This window comes from Pelophylax lessonae (genome assembly GCF_965119305.1).
Source record: "Pelophylax lessonae genome assembly, chromosome: 1".
Classification (NCBI taxonomy): domain Eukaryota; kingdom Metazoa; phylum Chordata; class Amphibia; order Anura; family Ranidae; genus Pelophylax; species Pelophylax lessonae.
The window spans coordinates 596,918,969-596,937,363 of record NC_138768.1 but is presented as its reverse complement, the minus strand read 5'-3'; the positions used below and the strand labels follow the sequence as shown (position 1 = coordinate 596,937,363).

Below are 18,395 nucleotides of genomic sequence, written 5' to 3'. Positions count from 1 at the left end.
TAAAATTGTGGAATGGGGTAAATGTAAGGGGAACTGGAGGGAAGGGGGTAGGTGGGATTTAGGGGAGGAAAAATAGATATTAAAATATGTGTAATTGAAGGAAATTTGTTTCTTCTTGATTGTTTTGTAGAATTGACTAAAATTAATAAAAATTATAATAAAAAAAAAAACTCGACTTTCTTGACATTTGTAAATCACTCCTATGATGCCAGTTGCTATGATGTAATTGGGGCTGTGTTTATTTTGATGTATATGTTAGAACCCTACAATATCTTGTTTGGTTTTATTACATTTATTGCATTAGTTTTGACTGATTTGGTTAAATAATAATACTCTGATAAAGCAAAGTTCATACCCACAAAGCAAATATTTGCTCAGAAAATGTCCAGTCAGGTAATGCTAATCAAAGTGCATAGGTTGATCTGACAGATCAAATCCAAAGTCTTCTTGCAAAGGTGGAAAACTATGCAATACAGGATTATATCAATGATATGAGTTCAATGAGAGGCAAGGGTAACATTTTTTTTTGGATGTAGCTTTGAGTGGGAGTGTCCTGAGAAAGAAACTGTTATAATGCACAAATTTAGTTGAACATTTCTTTTGCTAACAAGAAGACAGTATTTTAACAATGAGTACTACAGCAAAGGTAACAATTTTGCTTTTCAGCTTTATTACATACCTCTCATAACTTTTGCTTTATACTCTTAGAGTTAGTTATGACATGAGAAAATTGCAGTAAATGTTCCTTGGCAAAAAAAAAAAAAGAAAATCCTGAAATATAAATCAGGTCTTAAATTTGTATTAAGTAATATTGCTAATTAAGTACATATTCAACATCTTCAGTTCTTAATAAAGAATGTTTTTTTCTTACTTTCTCCCCTTTTTGGCTCTCCTACCCCTCCTTCCCATCCCAACCAATTTTATACACTCTATCCCTCCCTACCACTGTACCCTTTATCCTGGCTTCTTTCCCTCTTCTTTGTCTCCCTCACCTATGAAAGCTTTCCCCTGGTCCCCTAATCTTTCTAATATTACCTACCACACATGCAGTCCATACCATACCTTTTCTGTACTCATTTCAAAAAGTACGCTATAGGTTAAGGCCCGTACACACGAGTGGAAATTCGGCCGGGAATTTTCGTCCGACGACCGATCTGCCGATTTTCGGCTTGTTAGTATGATGCTTCCTACAACCGACTCCGACTTTTCGGCTGAAAAAATCCTGGTGTGCAGGTTATAAAATTTTTGCCGACCATCAAAACACGTCCGATTTTCGTCTCATTAGTACAGATTTCGATGGGGAAAAAAAAGACTGGGCATGCTCAGTGATGAATGAACACATAGAAAGCAATCTAACACATGACATCACTTCTGAAGTAGAATTCTGTCGTGCGGGAAAATTCGTGTGCAGTCTAGAGCACATTCCAACCAACAGACACAACTCTGGACAAAAGACGGACGACCGGTCGGCGGAAATTCGTTGCGTGTGTACGAGGCTTTAAGCTCTACAAATTCTTTGCTGGTACTCTCTTTTTTTTTTGCTTTTACATGACTGAGTTGTATGATTCCCACTGTGCTAATAATAAATAAAACCATTTCCACAAAATTATTAATTTTTACTGGAATAATGTTGTTTTTCTGTTTTGGAAATGTTTTTTTTTGATGTGCTAATTATCTGTTTAAGCCACCAAAGCCATCTTGTGGGTTTGCAATCAATATCACCTTTATTTGAACTAGAGGCACTTATTTTTAACCCCAGAAACCTTTCTAAATTAATATCTTGAAATGGAACGATAAGCACATTTTTTTTGTATAATATAACAAAAAAAAAAAAATAGGGGAACAGCAAGTATTTGAATACTGTCAAACTAATTCAACTAATAGATCCAAAAGTAAATACACATTTCTGTCACATTATGGTGTCCTTTTATGAAACGGAGATGAGCAGTGATCCTGCTGATCACAGCTCATTTCCGATCATTCTCAGTTTATGAAACAGAAATGATCGCAGGAGAACATGTTCTCCGCTGATCATCTCTTCACACGGGAATCTGTCATTGACAGACACAGAAATGGCCAGGCTATGAAGCTGCGATCCCAGCACTTCACTGGTGATCTGTGCCAGAATTCACACTCCTGGGTTCACCAGCCTGGAGCTTGTGAAGCAGGGAGTGAAGACAGAATCGGGGAGAACTGAGGGGGAAAAAGGAAGATTATAGACTTCCTTCTTCCTCGTTCAGACCCCCCAACACAGTAATCATGTCCCCCTGCCATATTTATGTATATATATACATGTATATATATACACACATACATGTAGATATATATTTAATGTGTATATATATATATATACAATGTATGTGTGTGTGTATTCAGTGTATATATATATATATTTATGTAAGGGGACTATTATTTGGGGATCCTGTACTCAGCAGTGATAATTTATCTCTGCTTGTTAAAGCGCGCGAGGGATTTTCATACTACTGTAATCTCGCTTTGTCTCACGAGATTACAGACGCTCCATTGACTTCTACACAGATCTCCGAGAAAACCGTTCTCCTCTGATCACCCTGGGTGAACTGAAGTTCTCCGATTCATAAAATGGGTGCCAGATGTGATCATTTTCCCCGGAGAACTGTAGAGAAGCCAACAGAGAAAAAAATTCACCCGTTCATAAAAGGACACCTATATCAGGTGGTTGAACTCACAGACTCCAAGATGCCAACTACTGAGTGGTAAACATAGCTGATATTGTCTTACTGCTTACTGTACTTTGAAGTTGTTCCTTCAGTAACCAATTACACTTTCATTACTAGCCACTCCTAAAGCTGCTTGTATCCTGATCTGGGAAGTCTTTGTGTTGCCAATTTTGTACAGCAAACCCACCAGTCACCTAAACCTAATTCTCTGGCACAACGTCTACAGGACAACCTCTGTAATTCCACAAAGCATACTTACCATTGACAGAAACTACTGTATTTAACTGGTTTGTCATTTTACCATGGTGCATTTTCACTTTAAGTTTTCATTTCTGTCTATGTTCCCTTTTGAAAAAAAAAAAAAAAAAACATCATTCTCATATCTATTGATGAAAGGTGTCACTGGGATAAATAATTTGGGGAAATGTATAATTACACAGTTATCACTGGATCAGGAGCAAAAGGGAAGATTTCCGATAAAGACACCTGTTCTGGTGACAACTGTCAAAGGTGGGATTTTCTTTATTTGTGGAAAGATTTTTTCTTATTTCCTCTTGTGTCAAAGGGAAAATCTCCACACTTGGGGGGATAGACAGTAATAAAAACTTGACAGATGTTCCCACCAAAAGGTAAGAAAAATGTTTTAGCTGGAGTTCTACTAACTGCTGTGACTACTGCAAAGTAAAATAAAATTGGTCACTATGAGCTACTGCAGCCTTTTTATTTTAAATACCCACACCTCTGTTATTTTATAATTTTTTTTTTTTTTTTATTAGATCAGTTGAGAGTGTAACAGATTTTTTTTTTAACTAGTCTGTAATTTTATTGGTTTTCGTAAGAATGTGGACGTAACTGGTATACTGAATGTAATGTATGCTGGTTTCTAACTGTCATTTTTTCAAATCCTTATCTGATATTGAGAACAGTCTGCTACAATTATTCTATTATTTGTTTTCTTTGTATTAGATAGAATCTTTTGTTGTTTACTATAGACAGGGCTTTATCCCAAAAAAAATCAATATTGTGAACATTTACTGCTATACTAGCAGACCTATCAAACTCCGATCAATAAAGGGGCCCCAAAGGCAGCCACACCTTCATCCATGGATCGCAATTTGACAGATATTCTTTTGGTAAATCTATTGCATATTAAACAGGCAATTTTGCCAGATATTAGCGAGAAACATACTGCAGTGCCTATTTGTTCTGGAACACTATTCCTGTAATCTCTCTTTTCAATTTTTTTTATACCACACTTTAAGTTATGCAAATTTGTTACAGAGTGGCAGTGGTGCTCTGTGGAGGGCGAGGAGGAGGCACTGGTAATATGGGGGAAGAGGGAGGCACTAAGTGCTCAGTGATGAGGGAGGCAGGGCACTGATGCTCTACAGCAGGGGTCCCCCAAACTATGGCCCTCCAGTTGTTCAGGAACTACAATTCCTGATATGTCTAGTCGTGTCTGGGCATGTAAGAGTTTTACAATGTCTCATGGGACATATAGTTCCACAACATCTGGAGGGCCGTAGTTTGGAGGTTCCTGCTCTACAGAGTAAGAGAGGAGCACTGGTGCTTGGTGGGATTACAGTGGAGAAAGCATGGGGAAGGAAGGAGTGTTCCAGCACCAGGTTGGCAGCAGAATGCAGTCTGGATTTGCAGGAAACTGGGATTTTTAAAAAAAAAAAAAAATTCTACAAAGTGTGGGACTGTTGGGAGGTATGGCTGTGACCACAGCTTCTGCTTACCATTGACTTCTTTTTGGTCTGCTAAAGGTGTCCCCTGTCCACTGAAGGTGCATTTTTAATATTTACTGTATGTACTGCAGCATATAACGCTTGTCAAGAATAGTAAGAGGGACTATGTTTTTTTTTTCCTAGTTGTATAAAAACAGGCAGTGCACACCTTATAACTACTCTCTATCCAAAGCGTCTTTGTTTAAAGTGGTTCTAAAGGCTGAAGGTTTTTTACCTGCATGCATTCTATGCAGGAGCCACTGAGAGGGAACTAAAAAGAAGAGGACCTGGGCTGCTCTGTGCAAAACCATTGCACAGAGCAGGTAAGTATAACTTGTTTGTTATTTAACCACTTGCCGGCAGTCTTATAGCAGTTTTAATGCTACAAGGTGGCCACTGTGTGCAGGATTACATATATATATATATATATATATATATATATACTTGATCCTGTACCTCTGGGTAGTGGGTGCAAGCACGCACCACCGGCAGTTCGCCCTCGCTGTAATTATTTACAGCGGGAGCCGACGGGCGGGCACGATGGACCTGATGTCCGCCGACACCTGCCGATCACTATGTAAACAAGGCAGATTGCCATTCTGTCAGTAGGGAAGACATGGATCCTGTGTTACTGCAAAGTAGGGACATGGATGCATGTCTTCACCTAGTACAAGCACCTTCCACAGAGTTAAAAAACACCAGCTAAGCACACTTTTAATCCATTAATTGCCCCCCTGATGTTTAACCCCTTCCCAGCCAGTGTCATTAGTACAGTGACAGTGCATATTTTTAGCACTAACTGTATTAATGTCATTGGTTCCCAAAAAGTGTCAGTTAATATACAATTGTCTACCACAATATCGCAGTGCCACTGATTGCTGCCATTACTAGTAAAATAAATAAATAAATAAAAACATCCCATAGTTTGTAGAAACTATACCTTTTGCGCAAACCAAACAATATACGCTTACTGGGATTTTTTTTACCAAAAATATGTATCAGAATACATATTGACCTAACTTTATGAAGAAATTCGTTTTTTTACATTTTTGTATTGGATAGGTTTTATAGCAGAAAGTAAAATATTCTGTTCCCCCCCCCCCCTCCCCAAAATTGTGGGCTTTTTTTTGTTTATAGTGCAAAAAATAAAAATTGCAGCATTGCAGCATTGCAGCAGTGATCAAATACCACCAAAAGAAAACTCTATTTGTGGGGAAAAAGGACATACATTTTATTTTGATACAGTGTCGCACGACTACGCAATTGTCCGTTAAAGTAACGCAGTGCTGTGTTGCAAAAGATGGGCTAGTCAGGAAGATGGGGGGGGGGTAAATCTCCTGAAGGTGAAGGTGTTATAAAAAAAAAAACTTTATTATCACTTAAGGGGTGACTGGCTTCTCAAATATTGCTTAGAACAAAGAGTCAGAGTTAAAATTTAAACTGCGTAGGTATATTTGCTTTAATATACACAATATCAAATTATAGAGTCATATCTACTGTATGTGGACAAGTTAAATTTAAAAAAACAGCTGCCTGAACCACAGAGACAAGTTATAGGGAGTCATGAAGTATGTTTTATTTATGCTTCTACTTCTTTACACACAACAGTCGTTTTACAAACCCTTGTAAGGGGGCTTGTGATTGACTGATGATTGGAGTCAAGAAGTACAAGTCCCTGCCGCCTGCGCCTTCTATGATAGGACGACATCCCATCTGCTGGCAGTCGTTGATTTCTGCCATCTTTTGCCAGAGGCCTTTCCATGAAATCCCCAGCCATTAGCCTTTATATTCAAAAGAAATGAATATCCACACAAATGATATAGTTTCTGCACATTACGGGTGTTCTTGAAAAGAACAGTGAAAAATCACATCACATGGGCATACTATCCTGGGTCACTTGACATCACTTTGACAATCACACATATGGTGGACATACCGCAGCAGTCATCATGTGAAAGCAGCACATTACACGTCACTCTTAAGCCATTTTTCGTTTTGCAAAGTCTCACTCCTTCTCAGATTCATTAATACTCACTCAGAGGGCTCTGACTTGCCATAGGCTCTATGCATCCAGCTCTTGACTCCAAGCATGTTGTTCCAGAGACAGGACTGTTGCATCTACTCCTCTAACTCTGTACACTTCCCCCAGGACCTCCAGGGGGATAGAACTCACTGCAGAAAACATTTGGCCTGCCCTAAAAGGCCTTTTGCAGCCACTCTTAGCCTGCACCAACCAGAAAAATACAGCTGACTGGTGTCTAATGGAGCCATGTCAGTACAGACAATGCAAATAGGGCAGTTCTCTGTGCACTATCACAAAGGGGTTGAGGCCGCTCCAGGTGAGAGATAAGTATCCAATCTGTGCTGGGTGCACGTCTAGTCCATGGACCATGGAAGTAGCGATTATATAGGAAATGGTTTCACAGCACTCCAGTGTCAGCGGATAAAAAGTCTTTATTTCTCCAAAAACATGACAGCACAATGAACAGATTCCTCAAACAGCAGATGCGTTTCACGAATCAGGTTCGCTTATTCATTGCTTAAAAACTTGTGCTTTCACTGCGATCCATATAGTGGTCACCATAGCTAAAACGAATCATTAATTAATTGGAAAACCAATTAACTCCTTGAAGTATCCACCCGGATTGCAGGAAAGACACAATGCAACCATACTTATAAAGATTTCAGCGCACCAATGTCCATGTTCATTGAATTACCAACACACAAAATAAATAAATTAAGTAAAACTTGAATACAGAGGACATGACCCAGTTGTTGCAGAGTGCGCAGAGGGTAGACCTTATATATCAACATAACCCCATTAAAGGGATGCAGATATCTCAATCTGTCACAAGCCCATCTGTGCAATCTGAGACAATAAAGGGAAGAACAAGGGGAGAAAAAGAGGGGCAATTAATACAAGCCACACCTAAGTGAAACATACATATTACATTGAAAACATCATAAAGTCTTCAACTAAAATGGACCACAATAAAGAGAGAAAAAACTGGGAAGAAAAAGAGACCACAATAAAATGGAAATCATCTATCACCCGCAAAAGGCAAAAAAACCCTCCATATACCTATTCATAAAAATGTGTTACATCATATTCAAAGTTTAAACCTTTCAGTATTCTTGTTTGCGATCTAAGTATCCAGAAGACCTCTCTTCTACATAACATTTTGAAAATATCACCTCCTCTGTGTGAGGTCTTTACCTGTTCAATAGCCTGTACCTTGACTAGTGATAGATCACCTGCATGTGTAAGATTAAAGTGTCTGGCTACATTACCCCTGATATCTCTTAAATGCTGACGAAACCGTTCCCTGAGTTTGCGTGTGGTTCTACCCACATACTGAATAGAGCAAGCCCCACATGTGATCAGATAAATGACATAACTCGTATTACAGTTAAAAAAACTATTGATCTTATATGTCCTGTCACATGTATGTGAAAAAAAGTTCTTTGTGCCCATTGCAATCCTTATCAATGTCACTTGTAAAGATAAGGGGCCAAGCTGTTACCTTTCCTAGAGCCCCATTCTGCCCTAATCTATCTGCGGTTCTGCCCATTTCACCACTGTGGAATACAGAACACCTGTCTTTTTGTTATAGAGATGAGGAAGGAGATGGTGTTCTGTATTTCAAATCAGAAGCGAGCAACCTAGAGTTCACAGAGTTAGTGATATTCTAGGACAGGGGTCTTCAAACTATGGCCCTCCTGTTGTTCAGGAACTACAATTCCCATCACGCCTAGCCATGTCTGTGAATGTCAGAGTTATACAATGCCTCATGGGACTTGTAGTTCTGCAACAGCTGTAGGGGAGTAGTTTGAAGATCCCTGTTCTAGGACATGCATTGTATAAATTACATGATCACCAGGAAAATATAAAAATAAAATAAACGAAAAAATACAGCTATTAAATCCATAAGGGCCAGTAAGCTGCAATTTAATACATTTTTGTTTGATTGGATAACATTCAACATAAATAATAAAATTAGGTAAATAGAAAATGTGTTGTGGAAGCTAAAGAAAATCTAATTTTACAACAGTTGTCCTCATATTAAACATTTCTGGTGTTGCCAATAAGTGTTCAAATGCCTGTGCTTTCAGAGACACAAGGTCTAAATTGAAGACTTAGATCAAGTTTTACTTTAGAATGACTCTTTCTACTACTGTACCAAATAAGCTCTCTTATAGCAGTGTGTATGTTTTGCTTTTAGGTTATTAAATGTAAAGCTGCTGTGGCTTGGGCCCTAAACCAGCCACTGGAAATTGAGGAGATTGAAGTACAACCACCAAAAGAAGGGGAAGTCCGGATTAAGGTAAAGCTTTTTTTTTTCTACATGGGCTACCTATTTAGCAGTCTTTCTTTAATATTGGTATCCTGTATGGAGATTTGTAGATGGACTTCTTGTTTCCGTCACTGAATTTCTTGTTGTGCAATGTACTGCTCCTTTTTGTCCCAGAATCTAACCATAGCTGCTAAAGCACTCTGATTAAACAGTGGGAGCTTGGGTTTGGACATGACCAAGTGCTCCGCTCTCCTACTGCCTTCCTAATCTTTCCTCCTTCTGCACTAAAAACCTCCTCCCATAGACAAATAATGGAGGACATCATCCAGTTTGGCACCCTTCCCTATTCCTGTTTTCTGTGTGTCTTTTGGTATTTGGCCTTTGCTTCTTCTGGTACCCAGCCAGAACTCTTCCAAGACTACCTTTTGGTCAATTTTACATAGAGGAATGATTTGGAAAGCTCAAAAAGTCAGCAGAGGTTTGAAAAAAGTGCAGCTCTAAAAAGAAAACCGGATATCATACAATGGGTAAAGAAAAAGAACCACACACTGCACTAATTACCATTGTATCATTTATTTAGTCAATGTGCAGTCAGTCCACCTAAGTTTCTCTGCTGACACATTTTGCTTAACAAGTGCTTTTTTTTAGAATAACTCTACATTGATGTGATGTGTGAGTTATGTATATTGTACTATGATAGAATTGTTCACTCACTGATTTGCTTCGAATTAAGTCTCATGGGAAAACAAATAATGTGTAGTGTACTGTTAAAATAGGGATGGAGGCACACCACTTTTGTGCACCACATTACAACCTATTTTTTTGTTGAAAGGTTTACCATGATATCATCTTACTAGCAAGTAAGTACTTAAAGATACAATCGCGCAAACAATTACACACTAATACGATTCAATTGCAAGCTGAACACTAAAAGGGTACATCGCTTAGCCCAGTCTTGAAAAATGAATAAACACAGTCTAGCACAATAGATTAAAACATAAAAAAGAGAAATAAAATAAAAGTGCCATAAGGACCAATAATAGTAAAGCCCAAAAGTGCCTTATTGAGCAAGTTCAATTTCACACAGTCAGTGAAGAAAATGGAAAGATCCACTTCAGGTGGTTATTACCTTCACCCACAGGAATACACTACGCTCACCTCACTCCAATGACCTCTGTGTTACTAGCAGGTCTTAAGTGCTTGTCCCAAAAAGAGGGATACAGAGGAAGAACAGCGATGGTGATCTCTCGAACCCCAGCTCAATCCCAGCCTCCCAGGAGGAAGAGCCACAGTAGACAATGTCACCCACTGATATCCTGTCCTGATGACGTTTGATCGGCGCTTTATTTTATAGATTTTGCTGATATTCAAGAGGACCTCTGTGTGAGTTTACACTAAAAAAATTTTACATGATTTTAAGTAACAGTGAGCACTTAGATACTTTTTATTCACTTATGTACATTGTTGAGCTGATATTCAGAAGTCCCTGATACGATACCTCTCGCTACATCCCGCTGAGTAGGACAGGAGATACCATCCGTCCGGTTATACAGGAAGTTTCTATGCAAGAGGCTGGGATTGAGCTGGGGTTCGAGAGATCACCATTGCTGCACTTCCTTTGGATCCATCTTTTTAGGATAAGCGCTTATGACCTGCTGGTAACACAGAGGTCATTGGAGTGAGGTGAGCGTAGTGTTTTCCTGTGGGTGAAGGGAATAACCACCTGAAGTGGATCTTTCCATTTTCTTCACTGACTGTGTGGAATTGAACTTGCTCATTAAGGCACTTTTGGGCTTTACTATTATTGGTTCTTATGATGCTTTTATTTTATTTCTCTTAAGTACTTATGCCCCAAATTAGTACCTTGGGGAAAAAATATATATATTTTTTTATTTTTATGAACAGTTTAAAAAAGTGTCTAAACAATGCTAAAGTGTATGTTATGATTCATATTCCAGATATGTGTATGTTGTACCATGTACTTAAAAAGCATTCTGTTCTCTTTGGATGAAATCCCTCGTGATCTTGCCAGTCCCCCTGCTTTCCTATTTCAAACTGACCATGCGAGGCATAGAGACACAACAGTCCTTCTAGTATGGTCAGTTTTCTGACTCTTCACTGTGAAGATCAGTGCATTGTTCTTTTCTCTGCCTCCTGTTGACACCCCCTACAATCTCCACCCCAACTTCTCCAAGCTTCTAATGCAGTTGAGAACAGAGGCCATGTGATCACATATAAAAAGGAATAAAAACTCTTTTATATTATTTTTCATTCAATAATTTTTATTGAAACATAATACAGAGGGAATACAACAGATGAAATGGGATGCAGTGTGATTACAATTTAGACAGAAGTTAACAATGTCTAATAGGAGCGACTCACTGTATAGAGGGCAGCAAGAGTCACTTATAAACCTGAAATGACAAATGCATAAATCAAATTTTACTTAATCATTTATAAGATATATCTTGACACTGAAGAACTACACTTATTTTATATATATATATATATATATATATATATATATACACACAATTTCTATTTTAAACTTGTTGTTTTACAAGGTGAGGGTTTACATTTGCCTTAAAGCGGAGTTCCACCCAAAAGTGGAACTTCCGCTTTAGGGAGTCCTGACCCCCTGACATGCCACATTTGGCATGTCATTTTTTGGGGGGGGGGGGGGGGGGAGCGGGTACCTAGTTTTGACAGGTACCCGCTCCCACTTCCGCTCGGAGCGACGCGGCGCCCTGAACGGAAGTTCTCCTCTCCCCCTCCCTCCCTGCAATCTTCTGGGACACGTCAGAGGTCCCAGAAGATTGCCGGCCAATCACGGTGCGCAGCGCGACTCGCGCGTGCGCAGTGGGTACCCGGCTGTGAAGCCGCAAACTGTCACAGCCGGGTGCCCACAGCAGTGATGCCGGCGCCGAGGGAGAGGATCGAGGCTTCGGGCGGCCGAATCGCTGGACCGTTGGACAGGTGAGTGAATGGCTGGAACTCCGCTTTAAGTTATACAGTACGAGCATAAAAGAAGATACATGAATGGTTTCTGAACAGTATTGGGAAAATATTTCAATGCAATTTATACCATACAATGTAAATCTACAGTGGGTACGGAAAGTATTCAGACCCCCTTAAATTTTTCACTCTTTTTTATATTGCAGCCATTTGCTAAAATCATTTAGGTTCATTCTTCTTCCTCATGAATGTACACATAGCACCCCATACTGACAGAAAAACACAGAATTGTTGACATTGTTGCAGATTTATTAAAAAAGAAAAACTGAAATATCACATGGTCCTAAGTATTCAGACCCTTTGCTCAGTATTTAGTAGAAGCCCCCTTTTGATGTAATACAGCCAGGAGTCTTTTTGGGAAAGATGCAACAAGTCTTTCACACCTGGATTTGGGGATCCTCTGCCATTCCTCCTTGCAGATCCTCTCCAGTTCTGTCAGGTTGGATGGTAAACGTTGGTGGACAGCCATTTTTAGGTCTCTCCAGAGATGCTCAATTGGGTTTAAGTCAGGGCTCTGGCTGGGCCATTCAAGAACAGTCACGGAGTTGTTGTGAAGCCACTCCTTCGTTATTTTAGCTGTGTGCTTAGGGTCATTGTCTTGTTGGAAGGTAAACCTTCGGCCCAGTCTCAGGTCCAGAGCACTCTGGAGAAGGTTTTTGTCCAGGATATCCCTGTACTTGGCCGCATTCATCTTTCCCTCCATTGCAACCAGTCGTCCTGTCCCTGCAGCTGAAAAACACCCCCACAGCATGATGCTGCCACCACCATGCTTCACTGTTGGGACTGTATTGGACAGGTGATGAGCAGTACCTGGTTTTCTCCACACATACCGCTTAGAATTAAGGCCAAAAAGTTCTATTTTAGTCTCATCAGGCCAGAGAATGTTATTTCTCACCATCTTGGAGTCCTTCAGGTGTTTTTAAGCAAACTCCATGCGGGCTTTCATTTGTCTTACACTGAGGAGAGGCTTCCGTCGGGCCACTCTGCCATAAAGCCCCGACTGGTGGAGGGCTGCAGTGATGGTTGACTTTCTACAACTTTCTCCCATCTCCTGACTGCATCTCTGGAGCTCAGCCACAGTGATCTTTGGGTTCTTCTTTACCTCTCTCACCAAGGCTCTTCTCCCCCGATAGCTCAGTTTGGCCGGACGGCAAGCTCTAGGAAGGGTTCTGGTCGTCCCAAACGTCTTCCATTTGAGGATTATGGAGGCCACTGTGCTCTTAGGAACCTTAAGTGCAGCAGAAATCTTTTTGTAACCTTGGCCAGATCTGTGCCTTGCCACAATTCTGTCTCTGAGCTCTTCATGCAGTTCCTTTGACCTCATGATTCTCATTTGCTCTGACATGCATTGTGATCTGGAAGGTCTTATATAGACAGGTGTGTGGCTTTCCTAATCAAGTCCAATCAGTATAATCAAACACAGCTGGACTCAAATGAAGGTGTAGAACCATCTCAATGATGATCAGAAGAAATGGAAAGCACCCGAGTTAAATATATGAGTGTCACAGCAAAGGGTCTGAATACTTAGGACCATGTTATATTTCAGTTTTTCTTTTTTAATAAATCTGCAACAATGTCAACAATTCTGTGTTTTTCTGTCAGTATGGGGTGCTATGTGTACATTCATGAGGAAGAAGAATGAACTTAAATGATTTTAGCAAATGGCTGCAATATAACAAAGAGTGAAAAATTTAAGGGGGTCTGAATACTTTCCGTACCCACTGTATATCTAAACCTACTGTATGCTCATTTTGTAACCAAGCTTTTTTTAAAACCAACTTTTTTCTTGTTTTTTCTTTTTTTAATATGTTTAGATGATAAGCACAGGAATTTGTCGGACAGATGACCATGCAATCAACGGTAAATTTCAAGGGTTGGATTTTCCTATTATTTTGGGCCATGAAGGAGCTGGAATCATTGAAAGTGTTGGAAAAGGAGTAACTGGATTAAAGCCAGGTATTTAAAATGTTTTAGAAACATACAGTTTGTTAACAGTTAAACATATTTATAAAAAAGGTGTAAGATTGTTCAAATAATCAATATAGAGCAAAATGACACTGGCAGCGCTGAAAGGGAAATAGTTGCAGGAACACAGTCACAGTGCCAAGCATACAGGTGTTGTAACTTCACAGTCCATAGATCATCATATTTGTAAAGTCCAAATGAAGTGCAATATACTCAAACATTTATTTGTGTACTTCCTCCAACCACCAGTGCACCTCCACCGTCACTCTGTGCCCACCCCGTAAGAATGGACACTCACCAGAGATAAGTTAATATACGCCTGAATAAACCACTTATATGGTAAACTTCACCAGAAGCCATGGATCAGCTGCATATCAACTCCGATTCTCTCCGTGTCCCAATATGAGTTAAACTCACGCCGGTATGATCATGCAAGTAAAGCACAAGAGCGGGGACTCATAGCGTAACACGTAAATTTATTAATCACACAGTAAACATGAACCCCAATCCCTTAGAGTGCTACTCACAATATAAAGATATAAATCAGGCGTGTAATATGAAATATCCCGCTTGTCCAATGCTACTCACATATACCCTGCCGCAGGTTACCAAAGCAGACAGGAGACTGTAGCGTGACGTCGGGCGTTACCAAGGTGACCGCGTGCTCGCGCTATCAAGCGTTTCGTCATCAAGGACTTCTATGCAGAGCGTGGGCACGCGGCACGATTACCATACTTTATACAACTCTGGGCGGGGCGTCAGGTGCTCCCAATCTGTAAGCCAGATGACACGGAACCACAAACACTTCCGCCCTCACTCCAGAGTGATATCCCTCAGCAACACTTCCGCCAGTCATACGCATCACCTCCTCTCCCGGCCTATAAACCACTTTGTGCGCGAACAAAATATGGGTGATGCTGGCTTTACGAATCATTGGAGGATCATTGACAAAGGCGGACGGCTCCATATATAGAAATGGCAATATACAATCATGTTGGCAACATACAATGCTGTACATAAATAGTATAAACCCCACATGATTCAAATCATATAAATATCTTATGTAACATAAAAACATTGTACATAACAATATATAATAATGTAGACAATAATAGAATAAAAAACATACAAGCTGTTAAAAATATCTTTAACATGTTACCAAATTGATAAAATAATAATAAAAGAGAAATTAGCACCAATTGGAGGAAAAGGCTATTATTCGATAAGAACATCATTGTAAAAACCACTGAGCTGTAGGTGACATCAAATAGGCTTAAAATTACTAATTGAAACGCAGAGACTAAAAACATAAGAATCATATATAAATATGCTAGTAATTACTAATAAAACAATTGATATCCAAATCAGTGTTTAACCCTTTAGGGTGCAGAGCATCAGTGAGGAAGATCCAGTATGTCTCTCTTTTAGAGAGCTCCCTAACTCTATTGGAGCCTCTCCATACTGGATCCACCCTCTTAATACCCCAGAACTTTAGATGGGATGGATCCCTATTGTGATGTTGTCGGAAATGTAGGGATACATTATGATCTTTAAAACCCTTTCTGATATTAGCAATATGTTCTGGTTTTCGAACCGCTAATGCACTTTTTGTACGGCCAATATAAATTAGGCTGCAAGGACATTCCAGCCCATACACTACATGAGTGGTGTTACAGGATATAAAGTCCTTTGTATCAAAGGACAAACCATTCGCAGATGATACAAAGGACCTGAAATTCCTCAAATGGTTGTTAACCTGCCTGCAAGATCTACATTTGCGACAGGCATAAAACCCCTTTTTATCATCCCAGAACATTTTTGGCCTAGAAGGGGGTCCAAAATTTTCTGGACCACTTGATCCCCAAAAGTGGGTCCTCTTCTATATATAAAAGAGGGAGAGGGGGGGTAGTACTTTTCCCAGGACCTTGTCTATACAGAGGACACCCCAATGTCTTTTGATAACTTCTTCAACCTCTTTACACTGGGCATTATATTGTGTAATGAACCCCCATTCATGGCTGGTCCTTAGTTCCATAGAATGCTCTGCCAGACATTCTTCTTGGGATAAAATACCGATTTCTGCAATTGTTCTATCTAAAACTAGGCTATTGTATCCTTTTTCTTCAAACCTGCGTTTGATAATCTGGGCCTGGGAATTAAAATCAGCATCTACGGTGCAATTCCTTCTTACTCGTAAGAGTTGACCTCTTGGAATATTTCTAAGCCACTGTTGGTGGTGGCCACTTTGAATGGGAAGGTATCCATTGCGATCAGTAGGTTTAAAATAAACCTTGGTCTCCAACCTATGATTGCTAAGGGATACTTCCACATCCAAATAATGTATGTTTAACCTACTCCAATTAAAATCCAGCTTGATGTTATTATGATTGGAGTTAAGTGAATTTGCAAAGGTTTCCAATGGGTTTTCTTCACCCGCCCAAATAAAAAACAAGTCTGGAAAATAGGGTTTCTGTCCGTCCAGATTTGACGGATTGGATGTCAGCGGACAGTGCTATAGATGTTATGTGCCTGATTTATGCATCAAATGGGTGAGCGCATATTGTTATGTATACCCTAATAAAGGTTGTCTGAGGATAATGCACTATGGGCCTGTCCCTTTTGTTTCATATCCCCTAATACATGTGAGACACCACACTATCAGGACTTTGAGAGGATCGTGTAACAACTGCCCTGCATCTACGCCTTGACTGTGGAAGTGCTGTGAGCTGTACGGCTTTGAGAGAGGTGGTAGTGGTCCTTAACCACTCACTGCTCCAAACCCACCATTGTCTGGTAAGAGGCAGTATGTGGTGGCTGGGAACTCACTCTGTTTTTGTCAATCAAGCACCTGGGTGGATGTCCTATAAGTGTTTCTAAACATCCTTTATTGCTGCAATGATGAACTATTGCTGACCTCTAATAACATCCTGTATACCTGCGTACATCAAGCAATTGCATGCGTGTGGACTATTGGGATTTGTTTTCACTTGTTTTTAGCGCAACTCTCTTTTGATACATACAACAGAGTGTACTATGTATCATAGGGCCCCTTATATTGCAAGTCAATGGCAGCAAAATATGCCCCATTGTCAGCTGTGGGAAAAAAAGGCCCACAATTAGTGGGGTAGGGGGGATTCTCTGGAGTCAGTGGTCCCTTTGAAAAAAATCCCCTTGATTACCCACATGGAAGAAAAATATATTTAAAATATATTTAAAAAAAAAACATTCTTAATTTTTTTTCCCCAAATATATTGGAAATATATTTGAAATGCTACAATTTTGGCCATATTCAATATATTTCTAAAAATTTTTCCCTAAATATATTGGAAATATATTTTCTTCCATATGGGAGTATGAGTAAAAATGCCCAGTTATGGTTGTTGGGAAAAAATACCTGATGTAGAAGGAGGAAAAGATGCCCATATTTGGTGGTAAGTAAGGGAAAATACAGTATCTCACAAAAGTGAGTACACCCCTTACATTTTTGTAAATATTTTAAAACACTGAAGAAATGACACTTTGCTAAATTGTAAAATAATGAGTGCACAGCTTGTATAACAGTGTATATATTTTCTGTCCCCTCAAAATAGCTCAACACACAGCCATTAATGTCTAAACCGCTGGCAACAAAAGTAAATACACCCCTAAGTGTAAATGTCCAAATTGGGCCCAAATTGTCAATATTTTGTGTGGCCACCATTATTTTCCAGCACTGCCATTACCCTCTTGGGCATGGAGTTCACCAGAGCCTCAAAGGTTGCCACTGGAGTCTTCTTCCACTCTTCTATGATGACATCACGGAGCTGGTGGATGTTAGAGACCTTGTGCTCCCCCACCTTCTCTTTTGAGGACGCCCCACAGATGCTCAATAGGGTTTAGGTCTAGAGACATGCTTGGCCAGTTGATCACCTTTACCCTCAGCTTCTTAAGCAAGTCAGTGGTTGTCTTGGAGGTGTGTTTGGGGTCGTTATTATGTTGGAATACTGTCCTGCTGCCCAGTCTCCAAAGGAAGGGGGATCACGCTCTGCTTCAGTATGTCACAGTACATGTTGGCATTTGTGGTTCCCTCAATGAACTATAGCTTCTCAGTTCCAGCAGCACTCATGCAGCCCCAGACCATGACACTCCCACCACCATGCTTGACTGTAGGCAAGGCACACTTGTATTAGTACTCCTCACCTGGTTGCTCGACACCATCTGAACCAAATAAGTTTATCTTGGTCTCATCAGACCACAAGACATGGTTCCAGTAATCCATGTCCTTAGGCTGATTGTCTTCAGCAAACTGTTTGTGGGCTTTCTTGTGCATGATCTTTAGAAGAGGCTTCCTTCAGGGAGACAACCTCTGGATATGACGCTGAGCACATGAACTCAACCTCTTTAGTCGACCATGGCGAGGCCTGTTCTGAAATGAACCTGTCCTGTTAAACCACTGTATGGTCTTGGCCACCTTGCTGCAGCTCAGTTTCAGGGTCTTGGCAATCTTCTTATAGCCTAGGCCATCTTTGTGTAGAGCAACAGTTCTTTTTTCAGATCCTCAGAGAGCTCTTTGCCATGAGGTGTCATGTTGAACATCCAGTGACAAGTATGAGAGAGTGAGAGCAATAACATCAAATCTAACACACCTGCTCTCCATTCACACCTGAGACCTTGTAACACTAATGAATCACATGACACCGGGGAGGGAAAAT

At 40.0% G+C, this 18,395-nt stretch overlaps 1 protein-coding gene across 1 annotated transcript in view; it reads left to right on the top strand.

Annotated features, from left to right (window-relative positions):
- Window positions 1-520: 520 nt before the first annotated feature.
- Window positions 521-18,395, top strand: part of LOC309555813 (alcohol dehydrogenase 1-like) — a 42,676-nt gene continuing 24,801 nt past the window's right edge. The window contains exons 1-3 of the mRNA XM_082257979.1: window positions 521-646; window positions 8,653-8,754; window positions 13,554-13,695. Coding sequence (XP_082114105.1) covers window positions 629-646; window positions 8,653-8,754; window positions 13,554-13,695 — 262 coding nt within the window. The 5' untranslated portion in view covers window positions 521-628. The remainder of the gene's footprint in view (window positions 647-8,652; window positions 8,755-13,553; window positions 13,696-18,395) is intronic.